We start from the raw sequence: 18,895 nt of genomic DNA, 5'->3' as shown, positions 1-18,895 counted from the left end.
TTTTTGGTTGCTCCTCCTGATCTCCAGGGCACGATGACACGCGAAGTAGCTTACCTACTGGTCTGACTGGACTTTTCATTTTTTTTGGTGGTGGTGATGGGTACTTTCTGAGCCTAATATTTTGAATGATCCGCCCCTGGACATTTATGTCAAAGTCCAACGTTCACAACAAAAAGATTTTTTTAACTGGACCTTTTTATCGCTCTCTGCAAATTCGGCTTACAAGTTCACACTAACACAGCCACAAGAGTTGAGTTTGGGGGAGCCAGCGCGCGGCGCCACCGTTCTCCGAGGGATCGGCAACTTGGGCGAGAGCAGGAGCGCACGCAGCTGCTTCAGCCTGGCGGAACTGACGGAGGAGCGCAGACCCGGAGCTGCCGCGCACCGGGGTCCTCCCGACTCTCTCCAGAAATGAGCAAAGCGGCACTAAGACCGTGGTCCAGCCGCAGCCGCCTCTTCTCGCCACGCCCCCCGCCTCACCCTCAGTCGGCTTCTCCAACTCCTGCCAGTCTCGACGTCCCTCGGTTCCTCAGTCCACAGCTCTGCGCAGCAGAGTAACACAGCGCCTAGACGCCTAAGGCCGGCAGCCGGGCGAAGCGTTCGCCGCAACCGCCACTCTAACTAGCGGTATTTATAGCAACCGGCAACACAGCGCCCCTTCTTGCCCCGCCCCCTCCGCCTTCGATTTGCTTCCGCTTCCGGTCCTGGAGTCCCGGCTTTGCGGTGAAGAGCTTTGCATTTTGGGAGCTCTTTCCTTTCTCGCTCCCCGGCCATCTTGGCGGCTGCTCTTGGTGAGTGGGCTCCAGCAGGCCGAGGTTTAGGCAGCGCAGGGAGCCCCGCGGGTTGTCGTTTGGAGCTGCGGCTCGTAAACTTCCTGTGCTCTGTATGTTTTAGGTTGGGGGCCGTCCCGCACCTAAGGCAGGAAGATGGTGGCCGCAAAGAAGACGGTGAGTGAAGCGGGCCAGGGCTGGAAGCCGATTCACGTGGAGAGATGAGTCTCGGCCGGGGCGGGCAGATCTGAGCACACCGGGGACACAGCGTGCCCACTGGCCATTGGAGGGTCTCGCAGGGAACCCAAGAGGCCCTCTTAAATGACTTGGGACCTTCGACTTCGGAGGTTTATTAAGGGGCCCGGCTTCCAGAAAGCTGGACCCAGTTTTGAGCTGGTGACGAACAAGGCCTTCACATCCGTGTTAAATGTTTGCTTTGTAGAAAAAATCGTTGGAGTCGATCAACTCTAGGCTCCAACTGGTTATGAAAAGTGGAAAGTACGTGCTGGGGTACAAGCAGACTCTGAAAATGATCAGACAAGGCAAAGCGAAACTGGTCATCCTCGCCAACAACTGCCCAGCTTTGAGGTAATCCAAGGGACCTGAGTATGTGTCGCCCACTGCACGTTCTTCGTGAGCGAATATCCAGGAGTGTAAACTACATGCAATCTGGGTAGCAGAACTCGGTTTTATTTAAATTTGTTTTACAAGAGAAGGCTTTTAGAATGACTAATGGTTGCTATTGTGGTGGTTGGCTCTTGATCCCCTTCTCCCCACCGTGTTCTCTCCTTGTGAAGCGTATCCTTGGGGGAAGTGTATGGCAGAGAGGGTAAACCACAGAACGTCAAAGTTTGAGTATTTGTTATTGTGTGTATTTTGTGTTCTGCCTTTTTGGTCATTCTTTTAGCTTTGAAACGCTTTAAAAGTGCTTCATTGTATGAACTTATTTCAGTGTAGAAAAGCTAGATAAGAAAAGTTCAGGCTGGCCAATGGAGCTGCAGGCTATCATAGAATCACCTAGTTCATCCCTCTGTGTTAATTCTCTGGGCCAAAGTTTTTGCTTGACTCCCTGTTTGGAAATTGAACTCAGTTGGTGGTGTAAATAAGTTAAAGAAACTTGGATCTTGAAGAATTGTAAGCCATATAATCAGTCCCCTACCCGCATTGCTTTTCTCTGGTAATGCGTGACCTGCTCACAGCGTTTTGTATAGGGTGTCTGTTACTTAACTGTCAAAGCCTGAGTGCTCTCTTCTCCATCCCATCCCGTTTTTTGGTCTTATTCCAAACCTTCTATGGCAGTGGTTCTCCAATGTGAATGTGCATACAATCACACGAGTCATCTTGCTAAAATGCTGGCTCTGATTTAATGCGTCTTGGATGGGACCTGAGATTTTACATTTCTAACAAGTATCTTGTGAAACTACTGCTGTCTGTGGATCCACACTGAGCAGTGGCAAGGTTCTGTTAGGACTCCCTTCAAATTTGTAAAACCGTTAATATCTACCTACTCAACTGACACAGAAATGTTAACTCTGGGCTAAGTAATATCACTCCCCATCTAGGATTCAGAGCACCAGAGGGTGAAAATGGGTTACCTTTTAAAGATAACAGGGTTTTGCATCCTGGATCTTCCGCCTATACTGTGCCTCAATTTTTTCATTAAAAAGAATGGAGTACCTAATATTTTAGAGGTTGTCATGGCAGTTAAATAATGTAAACTGTCTAGCATGTAGTAAATATTAAGTAAATAATGCTTTTATTTTCACCCTTCCCTCTTTTCCGTTGAGCATAGATAAGTGTCTTAAATGTAGGTATTCAATGGATGTTTGCTGGTTGTCCCATCCCTTGTAAGGGATCCAAGGAAAGATAGTTTGTATTGGCTAATAGATATGATGATAATGTTTTTAAGAGTGGTGACTGGCTTAGTTACTGTTTGAAGGCCTCATCAACATAAAACTAAGAAGTAGTAACATTTCATCTGTCAGTCACTTGGTATGGCATTTATTTATTTGTCTTTTGGTTTCCAAAGGAAATCTGAAATAGAGTACTACGCCATGTTGGCCAAAACTGGTGTCCATCACTACAGTGGCAATAATATTGAATTGGGCACAGCATGTGGAAAATACTACAGAGTGTGCACACTGGCTATTATTGATCCAGGTATGCTTTTTAAATTATAAGTTTTCTTCCTCTACAGTGTAATACAGGTATTGTTTGCTTTACAAATGTTTTTGGTTCCTGAGTTCACACAGTGAGAATTTGGATATGCAAGGGATTACCTGTAGTTTTATTTTACAAAGAATTGATAATGAATGTCAGTACACTATAATTGACTTTTCCTAAATGGTTCGTTAGTTTGAGATCACAGATTTTGTTTGATGAAGCACCTAAGAAATGATGATTTATGACCTTGGTAAAGGTGAAATTATAAAAGGGGAGAACAATCAGGTGAAATAGTAGAAGGTAATCCTTACTGGCTGCCTGAGAACAGAGAGGTAAAACTAAGTTGAGAAGAAGTAGTGCCTACAAATACACGTACTGTTATGTTTTGAACTTGGGAATTTTTAATCAATTCATAAGATAACTGCGAATATTCTCGCTGTTCTGATTTTGTAATAATCAGAGCAGGCTAAACATTCGCTATATTAAAATACCATGCATGTGTCCCCAGACCTAGTTCTTTCCCTAGATCTGGTTTTATAAATGCTGGGGATAAACCAAATCTGATTTGTCTGATGCATCTTATTTGGGAAATGTCTGTAACTCCAGGTATCTTTGATCAATCTTAAGAAATGACAGCACAGCTAGTATAATAACTTTTGAAGATAACCACTGCTAATTTGATGATTCAATGAATTGTAAAATTATTGTGTTTTATTTTCTAGGTGATTCTGATATCATTAGAAGCATGCCAGAACAGACTGGTGAAAAGTAAATCATGCAAAATTTTTCTTTAATAAAACTGGCCAGAGCTTCTTTTAAAAACATTGTATCCATGTCAGTTATTTTCTTTAGATCTTTTTGTTTCAGTACACTTTCCTGAAAATAGGGCTAGAGAGGATGAGGCAGCTAGACGTGGCAAGACTTCTGGGTTAAGAGGTATACATCCTAGTTTCTGTTTCCCGTTTTTGTAAGGGGAGTGCACTGAGTTCCTTTCCTGTACTAGATTTTTAAGAGACTTAATTTTCATAATTCAGTCTCAGGACATTGTTGGCATTTTATATTTGAAAATGCTTGACAGACAGCAAGATTCAATGCCCAGAATTGGAATTTATAGTCCTGCTTAAATCTACCAAATCTGAGTAGCAAAGAGCATTAAATGAAATATGTTCCCCATAGCCAAAATTCTGTCACAAGCTGAGAGAAACTCTGTTGAACTTTGATGAAGTAGGATCTTTCCTAAGGGTGTGCAGTGGTTGTGGATAAGAAATTTACTTGGATAACTTCAGAATAATTCCACATGTTCAATGTGTTAAGTCCACAGTTGCCCAAAGTGTGCTTATAATTTTAGCCCTAAAAGATACTGTGAGGTGTGCTCACTGTTCATATTTTTTAATGAAACTGCATACCGCATCTGAGTATGTCCTGTGGAATCCTTTTCCCACATCTGTTAATATCCTTTGGAACATTCAGAGGAATTAGTTCAGGGAAAAATAACTGATTTAGATACCTCTTGATTTAGAGAGTTGAATGGTGCTGGTAGGGTATACCCTACACAGTCTGTGCTGGGCTCTGAGGCTGCAGAAGCATGAGAAATGACAGTATTCTTTTAACTTTAGAATCAGTCACTTCAGATAGGCAGTTTTTGGTGGTAGATGAATGAGGTGTAGGAGATAAGGATGCCTTCCATAACATTATCCAGTCAAGTGTGTATTGAACTTAAGAGTCAGAAGACTACTTACTTAATAAAAATAACCATGGGTGGGTCAAATCCCCAGTTTCACAGGTGAGGAATTTGTTTCTTTCAAGGAAACATTGTAGGATTTTAGTTTGTGTCTGCAGTTAATCTGAGGTGGTGGATATAATTTGGAGAGTAGCTATTATTAACTAGGGCGTTCTTACTGGTGGTGCAGTTACTCACTATTTCTCAATTTGAGAGCACAACTGGCGTTTTTTGATGGGACAGTTATTTTGTTGTGGCAGGCTACATTTTCAAAGTAGTCTTTCCTCGTTGAGAGCCACAGGGTTAGATGAAAATTTGTAAATGTTGAAACTGGTGCGCCCAAGGTAGTTTAAATGTTGAAATTTATGCTTGCTAAGAATTGCTTGGTCAGACTACTGGTCTCTAATTCTGTTAGTCTGTTTCCATTGTTGAAAGTGTTTTCAGTCTTGGTTAAGGAAGTTTGTGTGCCTATTTTCCACTTAACTCAGTCAATTTCCCCTTCAAATTGACCTTTCAGCTATTTGGGTTATTTCTGGATGATGTTTCCCTCCAGGGACTAGTTCCAATTTAATTTCTTAAGGGCTGGTGATCTGAAGACTAGAATAATGTGAGTGCCAATGTACCATTTCTTTACAATGGGTTCTGTTGCATGACTTTGGCTGCAGGGGTTTTGGAATGATGGTTTTTAGAAAATTTATGATTTCTATGGCCTTCTAGGTGGTGATTATATGCTCTAAGATCTTTTGGCTTTTACCTTTTCTTTGTGTTTTTTGTGTGCTCACCATTGTTTTAGCAAGAAAGGAATTGAAAGTTCAGAGAAAATGAGTTTAAAGCTAGTAGATAAGAAATACACCTCACTTATTCTGGCCTGGGGCAGCTGTGATGAAGTGCCTTTAAAGTGCTGCCAGGATTGGAGAAAATGCAACTGGCCAAGAAGATCTGGGAATGTCCAAGCTGGCTCTCTTCTGATTTTAATGAAAGGTAATGTGTTTGTCTGGGAAGCTCCAGTATATAGGGCATTGCAAGAAATTCCAGCCAGTTGGACTTAACTGCATACCTATCCTGAGAGAGAGGACAGTCCCAAACAAGAGGTTAGACATTGTGGAGTGTGTTAATTGCAATGTGTGTGGTAGGTGGCAGGAGCAAAGGTGCATAGGGAAGAAATCAAACTTTAGGCTGGTTGTGAATGCAGTTAGTTGGGCCTTCTGGAAGATGGTTATTTGGTTCATGGAAAACAGTCCTTTTTGATCTGCTGTCTTGTAACTCTTATTTCTAGCTGCCCTTTAGACCTGCTGTCTCTGCCTGCAGTGATGGCTGGTTTCTTTCCCTTTTCTTCCTTTTCCAGGCCTGTGCCAACATCCTCTCTTCTAGTCTAAATTGGGTGCCTCTGAGTTACCATAGAACATTTTTTATGGCATTAATCACATCTGTCTCTCACTAAACTAAGGTCCCAGAGGGCAGAGACGCTTAACATTTTCAACTTTACATCACTCATTATGTTACTGGCACATAAGTTCAAAAACCAGAGTAAATGACTTTTAGGCCTTAAACATTTACTTATTTCTCATTGATTGCTTGGGGCTTTCTAGTCCAGAATTTTATCTTCATCTTGTTGATAGTAGGTTTTGAACATCTTGTACATCTACCATTATTTAATTTACTACTTCCTGCCTGTTTGCTTCAAAAGATAGTTTAGGAGTGGAAATCTGCCAAAGTACGTACCTCATGTAAGGTAAGCAAAGAATCCATTCATTCACTTAATGTACACTTAAAGCACCATCTTTGTGTTAGATACTCTTCTCTTGGCTGCTGAAGAATAAAAATTAATATTAAGCATTTAAAATGTTAGATACTTTACTAAGTAGTGCATGTTGACTCATTTAATCCTCTTGACAACCCAATGAGCTAGTACAATTAGTCTCATTTTAAATATGAGGAAATCAAGGCTTGGAAAGGTCACACAGTAAATGAAACTAGAATGCAAAACCCTTATACCTGAGATGTACACAGTTAGCAAAACGGAAAATGGAGAAATATTTCAAATTTTAGACAATCTTAAATATCTTGGGTTAATCTGTAAATTTGATGGATTGATTGGAGGCCTTTGCTTTCCATGAAGGCGTTTTCCTCCCCAAATTGGGGAAATTTGAAAACCCTGTGATTATATGTATTTAATAGCTTAAAAGAATATTGCATTGGGATGGGGCACAGGCAGTCTTTAGAGCCACTAGGGGGAGCCAGGACTCAACAGAAGTGAAGTAGAATTGAGTCAACTAGAAGCTATGCCTGAACTATAATTACATCTTAAAAGGTAATGCCAACCCAAATTAGTGCTTCCTAATGAAAATGTGTTTTCAGGATCAAACGGATGACTCATATATAAACTGAAGGTTTAATACTTTCAATCACAACTTTTGTACTGGGAAAGAATCAGGATTTTCAAATGTGATTGCAGCCTTGGAAATGTTCTTCCCACTTGACCACGATGCCCTTTAGGAGGACATTCTGATGGAAATACTTATCTTGAAGTATTTAAACATAAGCTTATTCAACGTGTTTTGTTTTTGTAAAGTATCATTGGTCTCCAAAACAGCTTCCATGGGAAGGATGTCATTTTGGGTGTCTTCATTTCGTAAAGAAGCTGCCACCTGTAGCGTTTCTTGCTGCAAGTGCCTTGAACTGCTGGTACGCTTCAAGTCTCCTTTGACCCTGTTCCTAGTCCTACTTCCTTATTTTCCCAGGAAACCACTTTGTGTATATCCTTCTAGAACATTTCTTGTACTTAAATGTACATATTTATGTATTTTTGAACAACTAGTAATGTTTGTTTTTTTTTTTAATTTACAGAAACGGTATGCTAAACATACTTTGCCATTGGTTTTTTAAATTCATCTTTTTGAGTTTTACCATGTATATATGTTGATTTAGTGCATTTCTTTTAAATATTGTATAGTATTTCTGAAGGGTGGACTACACCACAATTTATCATTTCCCTTTATGATGATTAGGTTACTTCTGATGTGTTACTGTTAGAAACTCCAGTAACATTCTTGTACAGGTCTTGAATGTATTTGCTAAAACCATCTAGTTAGATACCTGTAAGTGCAGTTGCTAAGAGTACAGGGTTGTGTGCATTTTCAGTTTTACTAGGTATTGACTGATTATTCTCCAAAGAGACCACCCATTTGCATTCTTACTAGCAGTGTACAAGAGCCCCATATTTCCACATTGTTTCCAGCACTATAGTCAGACATACAAATTTTTGCCAAGCTGATTTAACCTGCATTTTCCGGATTGCTAGTGAGATTTCACATGTTTTTCATATGCATATTGGCCATTTCTCATGTATACATCCCTTGCATTTAAAGTTAAATGAATTTTACACAGAATACCATTCTCTGAAGTGAATTTTAATATTGTGTAAAAAAAATTCAACTTGTTACACAAGTACATATGTTCTATGATTTTATGCATAAATCCATATACATATATCAAGGTAAAGTCCAATACAAAAAAAAAACAGCTTTTCCTATGGCCAGTGTTCTACAGAAGTAAGACTGTGCAAACTTTATTTTGTAGTCAAATGAGATTGCAACACTCTAAGGCAGGAAGAGGCAGAAGAAAAACATATCCACAGTATGTTACAGAATATCTTGCATAGTTTATTTGTTCTCACTTGGCAAACTCGTTTTAAGATTCTGAAAGATTTTTTTATTCTCAAATTTATACAAGTGAGTGTCTACCTTTTGCCTTTGTTGTATAGCAAACCAGCTTTCTCACTTATGTTTTACTTTACAACCTTAAAGAATTAACAGCCTGAGCTTTGGGGCTCTGAACTGCTTTTGTTGTAATCCTTGATACAATGATGTACAAATACGTAAAGCATTTCGAGTCTTCATCTGTATCTCAAGCGATTTTCCAGGGCTTCCATTCTCTGTGTCATTTCTTCTAGTAAATCTCAAATTAAGGAAGAGGAGGAATCTGAATTGCCTATTTTTATCTACATTCAAATACAACTTGATTAATCTACATAAAAATTTGTCCTGAAAAATACAAGGCTTTGTGTTGTTCCATTTCAGTTAAGAATTTTAAAATCCTCACTTGTAAGTTGATAGTAACTCATTTAACACATGCTTTCAAGACTATAAATCTTTTTCAGGTTAAAGACAAATAGCTCAGTTCGAATTCTTTTTTTAATTTTTAGTTCTACTCACACCCCTGTTGCTTGTAAACTAGTTTGCCATAGCACACCTCTGGGAGCCAGAATTGATAATGTTGGAATGTGGTGAAGGGAAAACAAAAGGATTAGGCCTTGGAAAGTAAGATAGGAGGTCAGAAGAGAGAGGGGGAGTTTTCACCTATGATGCCAGATAGGCCAGCTTTGAAGCCTCTGCCCTATGTTACTTTAGATATAACTTCCTTAGTCTCTTGTAAATAGACCAGAAGTGGGCTGGGAGAGAGGGGAGGGGCATTAGAATAAGCATTTGTCTTCCTCCCTGTAAACTCCCTAATATCCTCCACTAGTCCCCTTGATGGCAGAATTAGAGGCCCAGATTCATAATCTATATTAAACACTGCCAGATTATTTTACTCAGGGGAGCATATTTCTGCTTTCAGAAAAGGAAAGGCTGTATGCCGTTCCTTACATAAAGCCAATGGCACAGAAATAGTTCAGAATTAAGTCATTTCCCTTTAGATTAGTTGGTGCATGTTGAGAGATACCAGCCAGTTTGAGTAAGCTTACTGTAATTTTAAGTTCAGAGCAGTTGGCAAGGGTGTTAAGTGTGTAAAAGCAGTGAATCCTCATTTCTCCATTATCTCAAAGCATTCCTTTTATTTGTATTATTCCAGTGAATCATTGGATCCTGCTGTTCTCTCAGTAGAATGTTTCATCTCAGAGTGCTGATATAAAAGATCTCTGCTGCCAAATAAACAAAAAGACCCACTGCAGCCCTCTAGAAACTCCACACTGACCAGATGTGGCTGTGATGTGGCTTGGGGCCAGAGGAAAGGTTTGCAGTCTAGATGGAGTTTGAAACCTCTTCATTCTACAGCTTTCTTTGCCTATACATACTGTCCCTTTGATGCACTTCAGACCTAGTATATATCCTTCATTTCCTCCCAGCAGAGAGGGAGTTAACTGTTTTTTCTTTCGTTTGCATACTGACTGGCTGACTGCCTTATTGCTAAACCCTCTAGAACACAGATAGCAACTAAGTGCTTGACCCTTGCCACTAAGCTTGGCTTGCCCTTGGCTCTCAAACACCTATCAGGTATTTAAGAAAATCTTTCCTGGAGTTCATTATTCTTTATGGAAATGACTTCATTTGATTTATACCCATATATAGTATTTGTGAAGTTCTGATAATATCCTTTGCATTCCATACAGAAGCATAACAGAAAAGGATATAGCGCTGTGTTAATTTTCTTACTTCTTCATTTGCAAGGTTCTGGAACATCATAAGGTTTTCACATTTGCATTGATCGGGTTTTTCTTCCAAAGGACTTCCTGCAAAAGCAGATGGAAAGTGTTCACCTCTATAACTCACCAGACTTCCCAGACACATAATAATAGGACTGAATCAGCATATGGAGGAAACCATAATGAAAGAAATGTTCCACTTTTTCCATGCAGCCAGATCCAGTAAATACCAGGAAAGGGCTGTATATGCTTCCAAACTGGAAGTGGCCTTTATTGTGGTCTGGGGGAAGACTATGTACTCAGTTTCTTCTAGTTTATTTCTTTTAGTTCTCGTTTTACTTAACTTCTCTTTTCCCCTATCCTATTTCCTACTTCCTCCTTTCCTTTCCCACTTTAAGCTGAGTTTGTTGGCAGGCAAACTTGTTGGCAAGTTACCTTTTAGTGATATTTTACTTGGAATTACCTGAAGATTTTGTTGAATGAAAAAGTTTTTGTGTAGACCGTGAAAGATTGTCTTCTTCAAACAGATATTTGTGTTGCACTGCAAAATTAGAACAGGAAAGTAGGTCTTGGATATTTATGGTGACTGGCTCAGATTCTGTAAAGAGAAAGAAAACTGAAGTCAAACCTGTTTAACACGGTTGTGGTTATAAAACAGCCATCAGCTGTCAGAGTAAGGTACTTGGTATTTCTAGCATGGGAGACAGCTTTACTTTGGGACATACTGTGGTAAAAAGACTGTCAGCAGAGAGGCTATTACCAAATATGGTTTAAAGTGTAAAGTAAATGCTTCCAATCTGATTGAGGGGAAAAAAGCCATAGCTAACATGATTCAAATCTTACTTTTACTTCTTTACAACTTTTGTCTGGGGGGGAAGCATGGTAGAAGCATTCATGAAAGATTCTAAAAACACTGCTTTTTAAAATTTACCTGTTGGCTGGTGGACCCTCTTTGGCAGTTCCCCTGCTGGGGAATCCTGACTTCCATCAGAGTCTTCCAGAGCTGAGAGGAAAAACATGACCAAAAGGAGTGACAATTGTCTGTATGCATCATGTGTTCTCTAGGAAACTGGTCCCAGACCAATTCCTTACCTACCTGCTGTAACCCAGGGTGTTTTGGTTTTATTTCATAACAACACAAATTCAAAAAACAACTGGTTACCAAGATAATCCAAGACCACTCTAGGGCAGTTCTCTCTAGTAAGAGAAGTCTGGACCCCTAAAATGCATCTTAAGAATGCCCCCAAAAATATCATGTCAAGAAGGTAGGGTGGGGAGCCAGCCCTGATGGCCTAGTGGTTACAGTGTGGTGCTCACCGCTTTGGTGGCCTGGGTTTGTTTCCCAGTTGCAGAACCACACTACTTGTCTGTCAGTTGCCATGCTGTGGTGGTGGCTCACACAGATGAGAACAACCTACAACTAGGATATACAACCATGCACTGGAGCTTTGGGGAAGGAAAAAAAAAGGTAAGGTGGCAACAAAAGTTTGATTAAGTTTGACTTGAGGCATTTCAACTTGAATGAAACAGCCTAGAGGCAAAACATCATCTGTTCTCATTAGAAATCTGAAAGGCCTTCCTTTCTTGGTTCCCCTTCACCTCCTTGATCTTTCCTTCAGAGGAGTAAGACACATCACTTAGACTGGGATTTTATTGGTGACTGAAGCTGGGACATGAGTAAAGGGGAAAATAGATAGAACTGCTCTATGTTAGCATACCTGGCACAATAAGTGAATTGGAGAAAAGCATAGAGAGCTCTTGGACATAAAATCTGAATGGTAAAGGGCAGTCTAATATTCTGTAAATAGAAGTGGTCCATGCAGGAAGGCATTTGTTAAATAGTCAACAGTGGGCTTGAAAGGACTACCATCCTTTTCCACTCCAATCCCAGGCACATCCTGAAATTGCGCATCAGCTCTCCTGATATATATAATGGTTGTTTCTTGTTAAATGATCATTTTTATAGGGTCTTTGTGAGGATTAAGTATTCTGGTGTGTCAAAACACTGCTCGACACGGAGCGAGTGCTCAAACAGTGTTTGCTGTTACTTTTGTCTTCTCTCTCCCCTGTTCCATTTTTTGTGCTTAGTGTTTCCAGGCATCACTGGCCCTGCACACCAGGTAGGCACTTTTTTGAGCACTTTGAAGGAATGGGTTGAGAATTTCTCATTCAAGGGTTTGTGCTGCCCTGTTTGCTAAGATCTCTCCTAGAGGTAAGTTATAGTACCTTCACATATGCCTTTCTTTAGTTTTTCATTGATCTCCCCCATTGTGCTGAAGTCTTCTGCATAGAAGAGATGCTTGTCTATGGGCTCAGAGGCAATCTCTTGTAGTTCTTCTTCAATGGCTTTTCCTACCCCGACGGCATACATAGTTATACCTAAGGTGCAGAGCAAATTAAGAGCAAGATAGTTAGAGTTGTGTTCCCAGGGTCTGGAAGTTGTGCGTACTGCACCCAAAGCCAGCTAGATATTAAGTGGTGTGATTTGAGCGGTCCATGTCAACCTCCCTTTATTTTTCCACCATTTTATTTTGGCTCTATGAACAAAAGAGAGGCATCCAAGATAAAGGAAGGTGAGGCATCTAGGAGAGGTTGGCGAGCTAGACCACCAACCTCTTGTTCAGCTCTGGGCAAGGTCATTTAATAAATCTTCAACGTTTCCCTGAATTAGCCTTGTGGATAAAGTAGAAGAGAGCACTATATTTTTGGCTTACAAATGGGAATCTCTTCTGGGAAAATTCTAAGCAGCAGGTCAATTTATGACCTTATAACCTGGTTTCTACCTCTCGAAGGTACAGGGTAGGAAGTTTAAGTGACCTGGGGCCAAGTGCAGCTGCATTCTGTCCACTCCTCTTGGGAGGACAAAGCCTTGTGAGGAGGTGCTAAGCTGAAAAGGAGAATCTGCAGACCACTGGAATCCCAAAGTCAGAACAAACCCAGGTATCAACCTTAGATTTCAAAGGGGATATGAGATTGCTCCAAAAGCTTTTCTATACAAAATTAATCATTAGACTCCCTTCTCCCATATACTCTTCGTTTGAAAGTAAAACACAATAAGAACTTAAGTTCTGCTTGGTTTTCAACATTTTTCAGCACTGATATCTTATTCTGGGTAATTCATTACAGTAGATTTTGTTTTTAAATACACATAAAAACAGCTCTTCAAACCAAGGAGCAAGAGTTATGCCTTGTTCTAAGTCTGGAAGGTCAGTAGCCAAGTTCAGCATGTTTGTCTGGGAGCCCAGTGACTTGATGCACAACTTCCAAAAAAGGATAACTACTATTTTAAGATTGTGTTAGCTATGCATAGGAGTAATTACATTCATTAGGGGATGTCACTTCAGATAAATCTTGTTGATCAAAGAACCAAATAAACATCTGTTTCTCCTACCACCTACCTTTCGGTGACTGGTGGAAATTCGAGTGGGGGAAAGAGTAGGGTAGATTAGTCTTAGTGAGACAAAAGGGCTAACCACTGTCTTTGGAGACAAGATGCTTTCCCCAAGACATTTTAAGAATGCAGTCTTTAGGGGCCCATGGGTTTGACATGAGCTCTAGCAAGCTAGTCTAGAAGCAGAGGAACTGTGCGTGAGCAGCCAGTTTCACAATCCACCCAGATGATTCAGGGCAGGACCGCTTTTGTGGCTACTACTCTACTGGGCTAGGAAAAAGGAGTGAATAGTGAGGTAAGCAATATCAATAAAATGGCCTCCTTCACAAAGAGAGTGATTGAATGTTGCTGTGAACCAGCCTTTCTGTGGGGAGGAATGGAATTCACTAAAGGAATTGCTAGCACTTTCACTTCTGTGTTCATTCACTCAGCAAGTATTAGTCACACATATACTGCATGCCAGGCCTGATCCAGGCACTGGGTCCATAAAGTCTTGAATGAAGCCCCTGGTGTGCAAATTCCGTTTTTCCCCTTAGAGGACCTGTGACAGCAGGGGGCCCTCAACAAGTTCTTAAAGAAAGTGGCTTTCAAGCCAACTGCTTCACAGCCTCAAGTTTTCTTATCACCCCAAGGAATCCAGACACTTCACCTTAAGCTGTCTCTACCAGTCATCCTAGGTTTTGGGTTTCCTTTTCCAAGGGTCACACTCCTCTGCCACACTGCACATATATACACAACTAAAGGAAACTCAGGTCCCTCCGTGCATTATACATGGGGTCAGAAAAACCACAGAGAAGAGGCTGAGCTTTACCGAGAAACAAGAGTTATAGAGTCAGTCTATTCCAATATTTTGATTATCTCAAAAGCTAAATTTGCCTCCTTGAAACATAGGAATATTCACTATCGTGAGGCTATTGCACTTTGAGAATGTTCAACTGAAGCACTGGTTTAAAAAAAAAAAGGTCTCAGTAAAAGTTCCTCCCACAAGGAATCTAGTTTTACCCAACCCTTCAGGTGATTCTAAAGCGACCAGACAGTGTTTGGGAACTGTTTTGTATTTATCTGTGGTTAAAACAGACTGTGCGAGGTTGGCTGATTGTCTCCCCTGAGGTCACACACTGGCTAGTAAATCGTGGTAGATGATTACTCAAGTGTGGTCTGTGTGTAGACTAACCACCCAGTCAGCAGTCGGCCTTTCACATCCTTCCTGAGTCCTTTAACTCCTGTGGGGTCCCTTTAAGGCCTCTAGGTGACAGTTTAGTAAAGGTGTATAACAGCAGTTGACAGGAAGCCTTTCTGTACGCTCAAAGAATCTCACCCCTATGGCAGCTGTGACCACTGAGTGAGTTTAAGAAACCTGAACTGTGAGTGGTGTAAACCACACCTCCATCGCATATTACCATTGGCCTTGGCTTTACTGGCCCACTCGGAGACGTCATCCTGAGCCCGTCCGTCTGTGAACACGATGGCCACTCTGGGCACCCGTGCGGAGAGAGGCCTGGCTCCTTCTACTTGGGTAAAACTTCTCTCAAACATGTGTTTCAGGGCCAGGCCAGTCATAGAGCCCTTGCCCATGTATTTCATGTGGGCCACAGCTTTTTTCATGTCTTTGGCGGAGCCGAAGTTTCTCAGGGTAAATTCTGTGCGGACCTGCGTGGAATACTGGAGCAGCCCCACTCTCGCGGCTTTGGGGGAAATCGCCAAGGAATCTATGATTCCAGTGACAAACTGCTTTACAATCTCAAAATTCTCTTCTCCAAGGCTCTTGGATCCGTCGATCACAAAGACCAGGTCAATTGGGCCTTCAGTGCATCCTACAGGAACAAAGGAATGTTGAGATAGTTAAATGATAAATGTCATTTATGCACAAGAGTAGAAGACGACTATGCTCCAACTGGGGGCATAACTACTTTGGAGAACCACCTTTGTTCTTTAGATAATACACAGGGCAGATTGAAGTGTTGGGAGAGTAACGAGCAACCATAATTTTCACATTTGCCTTTATATGTGGCTTGTTAAATTGATAAAAATAGTATTTTTCACAAGCAAAAACACACAGCAGAGGTACGAATTGGAAACCAGGTCAGACTGTACTCTGGGTCACTGACAGCCAGGTCTGGGAGGGACTGTGTGTAGACTAGGCTGAAGGGTCTGAGCACCCAAAAGAGTCCTCTAACTTTACTCCAGGAGAGTGACATCACCCCAGTGCTGCATTCCAACAGACGATAGAGAAGGAAGTTCTTAAAGTTCAGCTCAGCCATCACTTCTTCCAGGGAGCTTTCCTAGGAACCCAGCTTGTATTAGTTACTCTCTGTGTACTCCTAAGTTATTCTAGTAATTTAGCTACACTACTAATTTAGTCAACAAAAATTTGTTTATTGAGCACCTTCTTTGTGCAAGGCAGCAGACGCAGCAGGATGCAACAGTGACCAAAGCAGAATCCCTGACACTACTCTATGGAGTCCTCCACACTGTACGCCAGCTATCTGATCGTGTCAGTCTCCTCCTCTGGTCTGCAGTTCCTCCTCAGCAAGGACCAAGTCCTATTCATTTCTGTACCCCCACTACCTGGCACACAGTAGGTGTTCAATAAATGCTGGTTGACAGAATAAATGAAGGAGGTGGTGTCCACTGGGTAGCATATTATTAAAGCTCAAAAATGAATTATCACTGTGAATAATTATCTACATGGAAGCTTTTCAGGCAACTCAGATGGTTGACAGTAAAAGCTTTATGCAAATACTTAAGTAAGCTGGGTGTGGAGAGATTTTTTGTTATTTAGGGCTGCATAAGAAAAACGGACAGATCCCAAATGGATGATCTCATTCCAAACAGTCTGCAGTATGCAGTATAGCATCCTCTTTCACATATCAAGCAGCTGTCTAATCTTTGAAAGTGACGCGCAATATAAGTAAAGACACACACAAGCAAAATTATTTCAATGCCTGGCCTGAATAACATGCTGATGTGTGTGTGTGTGTGTGTGTGTGTGTGTGTGTGTGTGTGTTAAGGGGCTGGGTTCTTCTCTTTCTCCATTAAGTGCTTGTTCTCATTACTCAACCTATTGATCCTACATTAGTGAAAGAGGAAAAGGCCAATTCAGAGCTTCATTTACATTCACAGCCTGTTCTTGAATCAACCAAAAAAAGACTCAGGTGGTGTGCACAAGGCTCTCCAGCAGATTTCAGAAATGCTGGAATAATTTTTCAGCAGTGAGTCTGTTTTCTCTTCCCCATTCACTCTTTTCTTACAGAACAAAACCAGCACTTGCAGCATCCCTGCACAGAGGGGCACAGAAGACTTCTCCAGGAAACAAGACAGCTAGGTAGAGTGGAAGAAGACCAGGGCAAGAAGTGCCAGACTTTTTTTTTCTTGGTGGGGAAGATTCACCCTGAGCTAACATCGTTGCCAATCTTCCTCCTTTTTTTTTTCTTTTTTTTTTGCTTGAGGCAGATTAGCCCTGAGCTAACATCTGTGCCAATCTTCCCCTACTTTGTATATAGGATGCCTCCACACCATGGCTGATGAGTGGAGTAGGTCTGCACCCAGGATCTGAACCCACGAACCTGGGCCACCAAAGCAGAGCATGTGGAGCTTTAACCACTCAGCCATGGGCTGGCCCCAAGAAGTGCCAGACTTTTGCTTTCAGACTCAGGAAGAATGACAGACCCCCTTGCTGGCTACTTGTTTGCAGGAGGGTCACTCCAACTTTGCTTGGGCATTTTCTTTTGGTAGTTGAATCAATGAGACTGGAATGGAGCTGTGATTTGCTTTCAGAACTTAATTTTCACAAAGTTCCGGAATCTCAGGATCAGACAAGGCCTTTAAAGGTCATCTAGTGTAGGCCTCCTATTGCTTACACCTTTCCAACATCCCTACCAGTACCATTCAGGCTGGGCCTGAACACCTCTCCTGCTGAGGAACTCCTCACCTCACCCCTGAAGCCCCAGCTTTGGACAGCTCTGCTGTGGATGATTACAATAGCTGTCATCTGTCAAACCACTAACAAAAATGTCAAGCTGAGGGTGCTGGCACTGGGCTAAGCACCTTTAAATACACGATCTCATTTACAACAATTCTGTGAGATAGTATCCTCATGTTATAGATGAAGAAACTGAGCCTCAAGAGAAGTTAAATGATTTCTCTAAGGTCACCCAAGTGTAGGAATAGGGGCTCAAATCCAGGTCTGTCTGACCCAAAGCTCATGATCTTAACTAATCAATCACACAGCTTCCCTGAGAGAAAGTGTCTTTGTCCTCCGACTAAGCTGTAGCTTCTCCCCCATGGCCTGCCTTTCCCTTATGGGGAGAGGTCATATAAATCATGAATGAGGTGACTGTCACTTTGGTATCTGAATGGTAGCTCAAGTCTTTTTTTCTACAAAGATCCTCAGTTTCTTACTTTACATTTCACTTGACATTGTACTTCCTCACCATGATGCTTTCTAAATCTTGTTTGTCTCTACCCTTTTTCTTTAAAAATTTTTTTTAATAACACATGCACATGGAACAAAGTTCAAATATTACAAAGGGGCTGTGTGTGTGTATCTATATCTGTATCGAGGGAGAATGTATGTTGGAGCCTTTTGCAGAATACAGCAATGGTAGCATACTATGAAAACCATTCAGCACCCTGCTTTTTTCACCTAAAATATCTTGGGTATACATCTAGAGCTGCTTCATTCTTTGTAACAGCTGTATAGTATTCTATCATATAGTGGCACCATAATTTATCTAACCAGCCTCTTATGGGTGGACATTTACCTTGTTTTCAATTTTTTGCTGCAACAAATAATGCTGCACAAAATATCCTTGTATATATATATGCACTTATTGGTAGGATGAACTCCTAGAAGTGGAATTCCCTTTAAAATATTGCCAAATTGCCCTCCTAAAGGTTGTACCAATTCAGACACCTAGTAACAAATTTATCATTGACTATTACAATGTACCTTTGCCAACATAAGGAATCATCAGACTTTTTGATCTCTGATAACAGATAAAAAAATGTAGGGGCCAGCCCAGTGGCACAGTGGTTAGGTTCACGTGTTCTGCTTCAGTGGCCTGGGGTTTGTGGGTTTGGATCCTGGGCATGGACCTACACCCTGCTTGTCAAGCCATTCTGTGGCAGCTTCCTACATACAAATAGAGGAAGATTGGCACAGATGTTAGCCCAGGGGTAATCTTCCTCACCAAAAAAACAAAAGTATCGTAGCATTAATCTCTTACTATACATTTTCCCTTTTTTTCTTTTATGGCTTTTATGTTTCATGTCATGTTTAGAAAAGTCTTTTCTACTCTGAGATTATAAAGTAATTCTCTCAAGAGTCTTTGATTCATCTCTCTCTTCCTAAAGTGCAATGCCAAAAACTGAAGGTAATTCTCCAGCACAGAACAGAGCACAAGTCTTACTTCCCTCATTTGAGATAT

The 18,895-nt window shown here is 41.2% G+C and overlaps 3 protein-coding genes and 1 non-coding gene across 10 annotated transcripts in view; 2 read left to right on the top strand and 2 right to left on the bottom strand.

Moving 5' to 3' along the window:
* ERICH5 (glutamate rich 5) overlaps nucleotides 1-214 on the bottom strand; it is a 31,406-nt gene extending 31,192 nt beyond the window's left edge. The window contains exon 1 of the mRNA XM_070221598.1: nucleotides 55-214. Within this exon, the coding sequence (XP_070077699.1) occupies nucleotides 55-79 (25 nt within the window). The 5' untranslated portion in view covers nucleotides 80-214. The remainder of the gene's footprint in view (nucleotides 1-54) is intronic.
* A 6-nt stretch (nucleotides 215-220) lies between these two features.
* RPL30 (ribosomal protein L30) lies at nucleotides 221-3,757 on the top strand. The gene is made up of 5 exons (XM_001491150.7): nucleotides 221-791; nucleotides 895-947; nucleotides 1,213-1,358; nucleotides 2,800-2,930; nucleotides 3,656-3,757. The coding sequence occupies exons 2-5, from the start codon at nucleotides 927-929 to the stop codon at nucleotides 3,703-3,705; spliced, it is 348 nt and encodes a 115-aa protein (XP_001491200.1). The 5' UTR covers nucleotides 221-791; nucleotides 895-926; the 3' UTR covers nucleotides 3,706-3,757.
* On the top strand, nucleotides 3,355-3,488 carry LOC111775114 (small nucleolar RNA SNORA72). The gene has a single exon (XR_002810615.1). It is a non-coding gene; the product is annotated as a small nucleolar RNA SNORA72 (small nucleolar RNA).
* A 4,285-nt stretch (nucleotides 3,758-8,042) lies between the features above and the next one.
* MATN2 (matrilin 2) overlaps nucleotides 8,043-18,895 on the bottom strand; it is a 141,109-nt gene continuing 130,256 nt past the window's right edge. For 4 of the 7 annotated variants that reach the window (XM_023648748.2, XM_023648746.2, XM_023648749.2 and 1 more), the window contains 6 exons: nucleotides 14,867-15,280; nucleotides 12,302-12,454; nucleotides 11,007-11,078; nucleotides 10,539-10,673; nucleotides 10,064-10,162; nucleotides 8,043-8,604 (listed from right to left, as the gene is read on the bottom strand). In XM_023648748.2, coding sequence (XP_023504516.1) covers nucleotides 8,549-8,604; nucleotides 10,064-10,162; nucleotides 10,539-10,673; nucleotides 11,007-11,078; nucleotides 12,302-12,454; nucleotides 14,867-15,280 — 929 coding nt within the window. In that variant the 3' untranslated portion in view covers nucleotides 8,043-8,548. The remainder of the gene's footprint in view (nucleotides 8,605-10,063; nucleotides 10,163-10,538; nucleotides 10,674-11,006; nucleotides 11,079-12,301; nucleotides 12,455-14,866; nucleotides 15,281-18,895) is intronic. The other 3 variants (XM_023648747.2, XM_070221595.1, XM_070221596.1) reach the window with 1 other exon arrangement.

The sequence above is a fragment of the Equus caballus genome, chromosome 9 (genome assembly GCF_041296265.1).
Source record: "Equus caballus isolate H_3958 breed thoroughbred chromosome 9, TB-T2T, whole genome shotgun sequence".
NCBI classification, from domain to species: Eukaryota; Metazoa; Chordata; class Mammalia; order Perissodactyla; family Equidae; genus Equus; species Equus caballus.
Note: the sequence above shows the minus strand (reverse complement) of the source record. Positions and strands in the feature narration are given on the sequence as shown.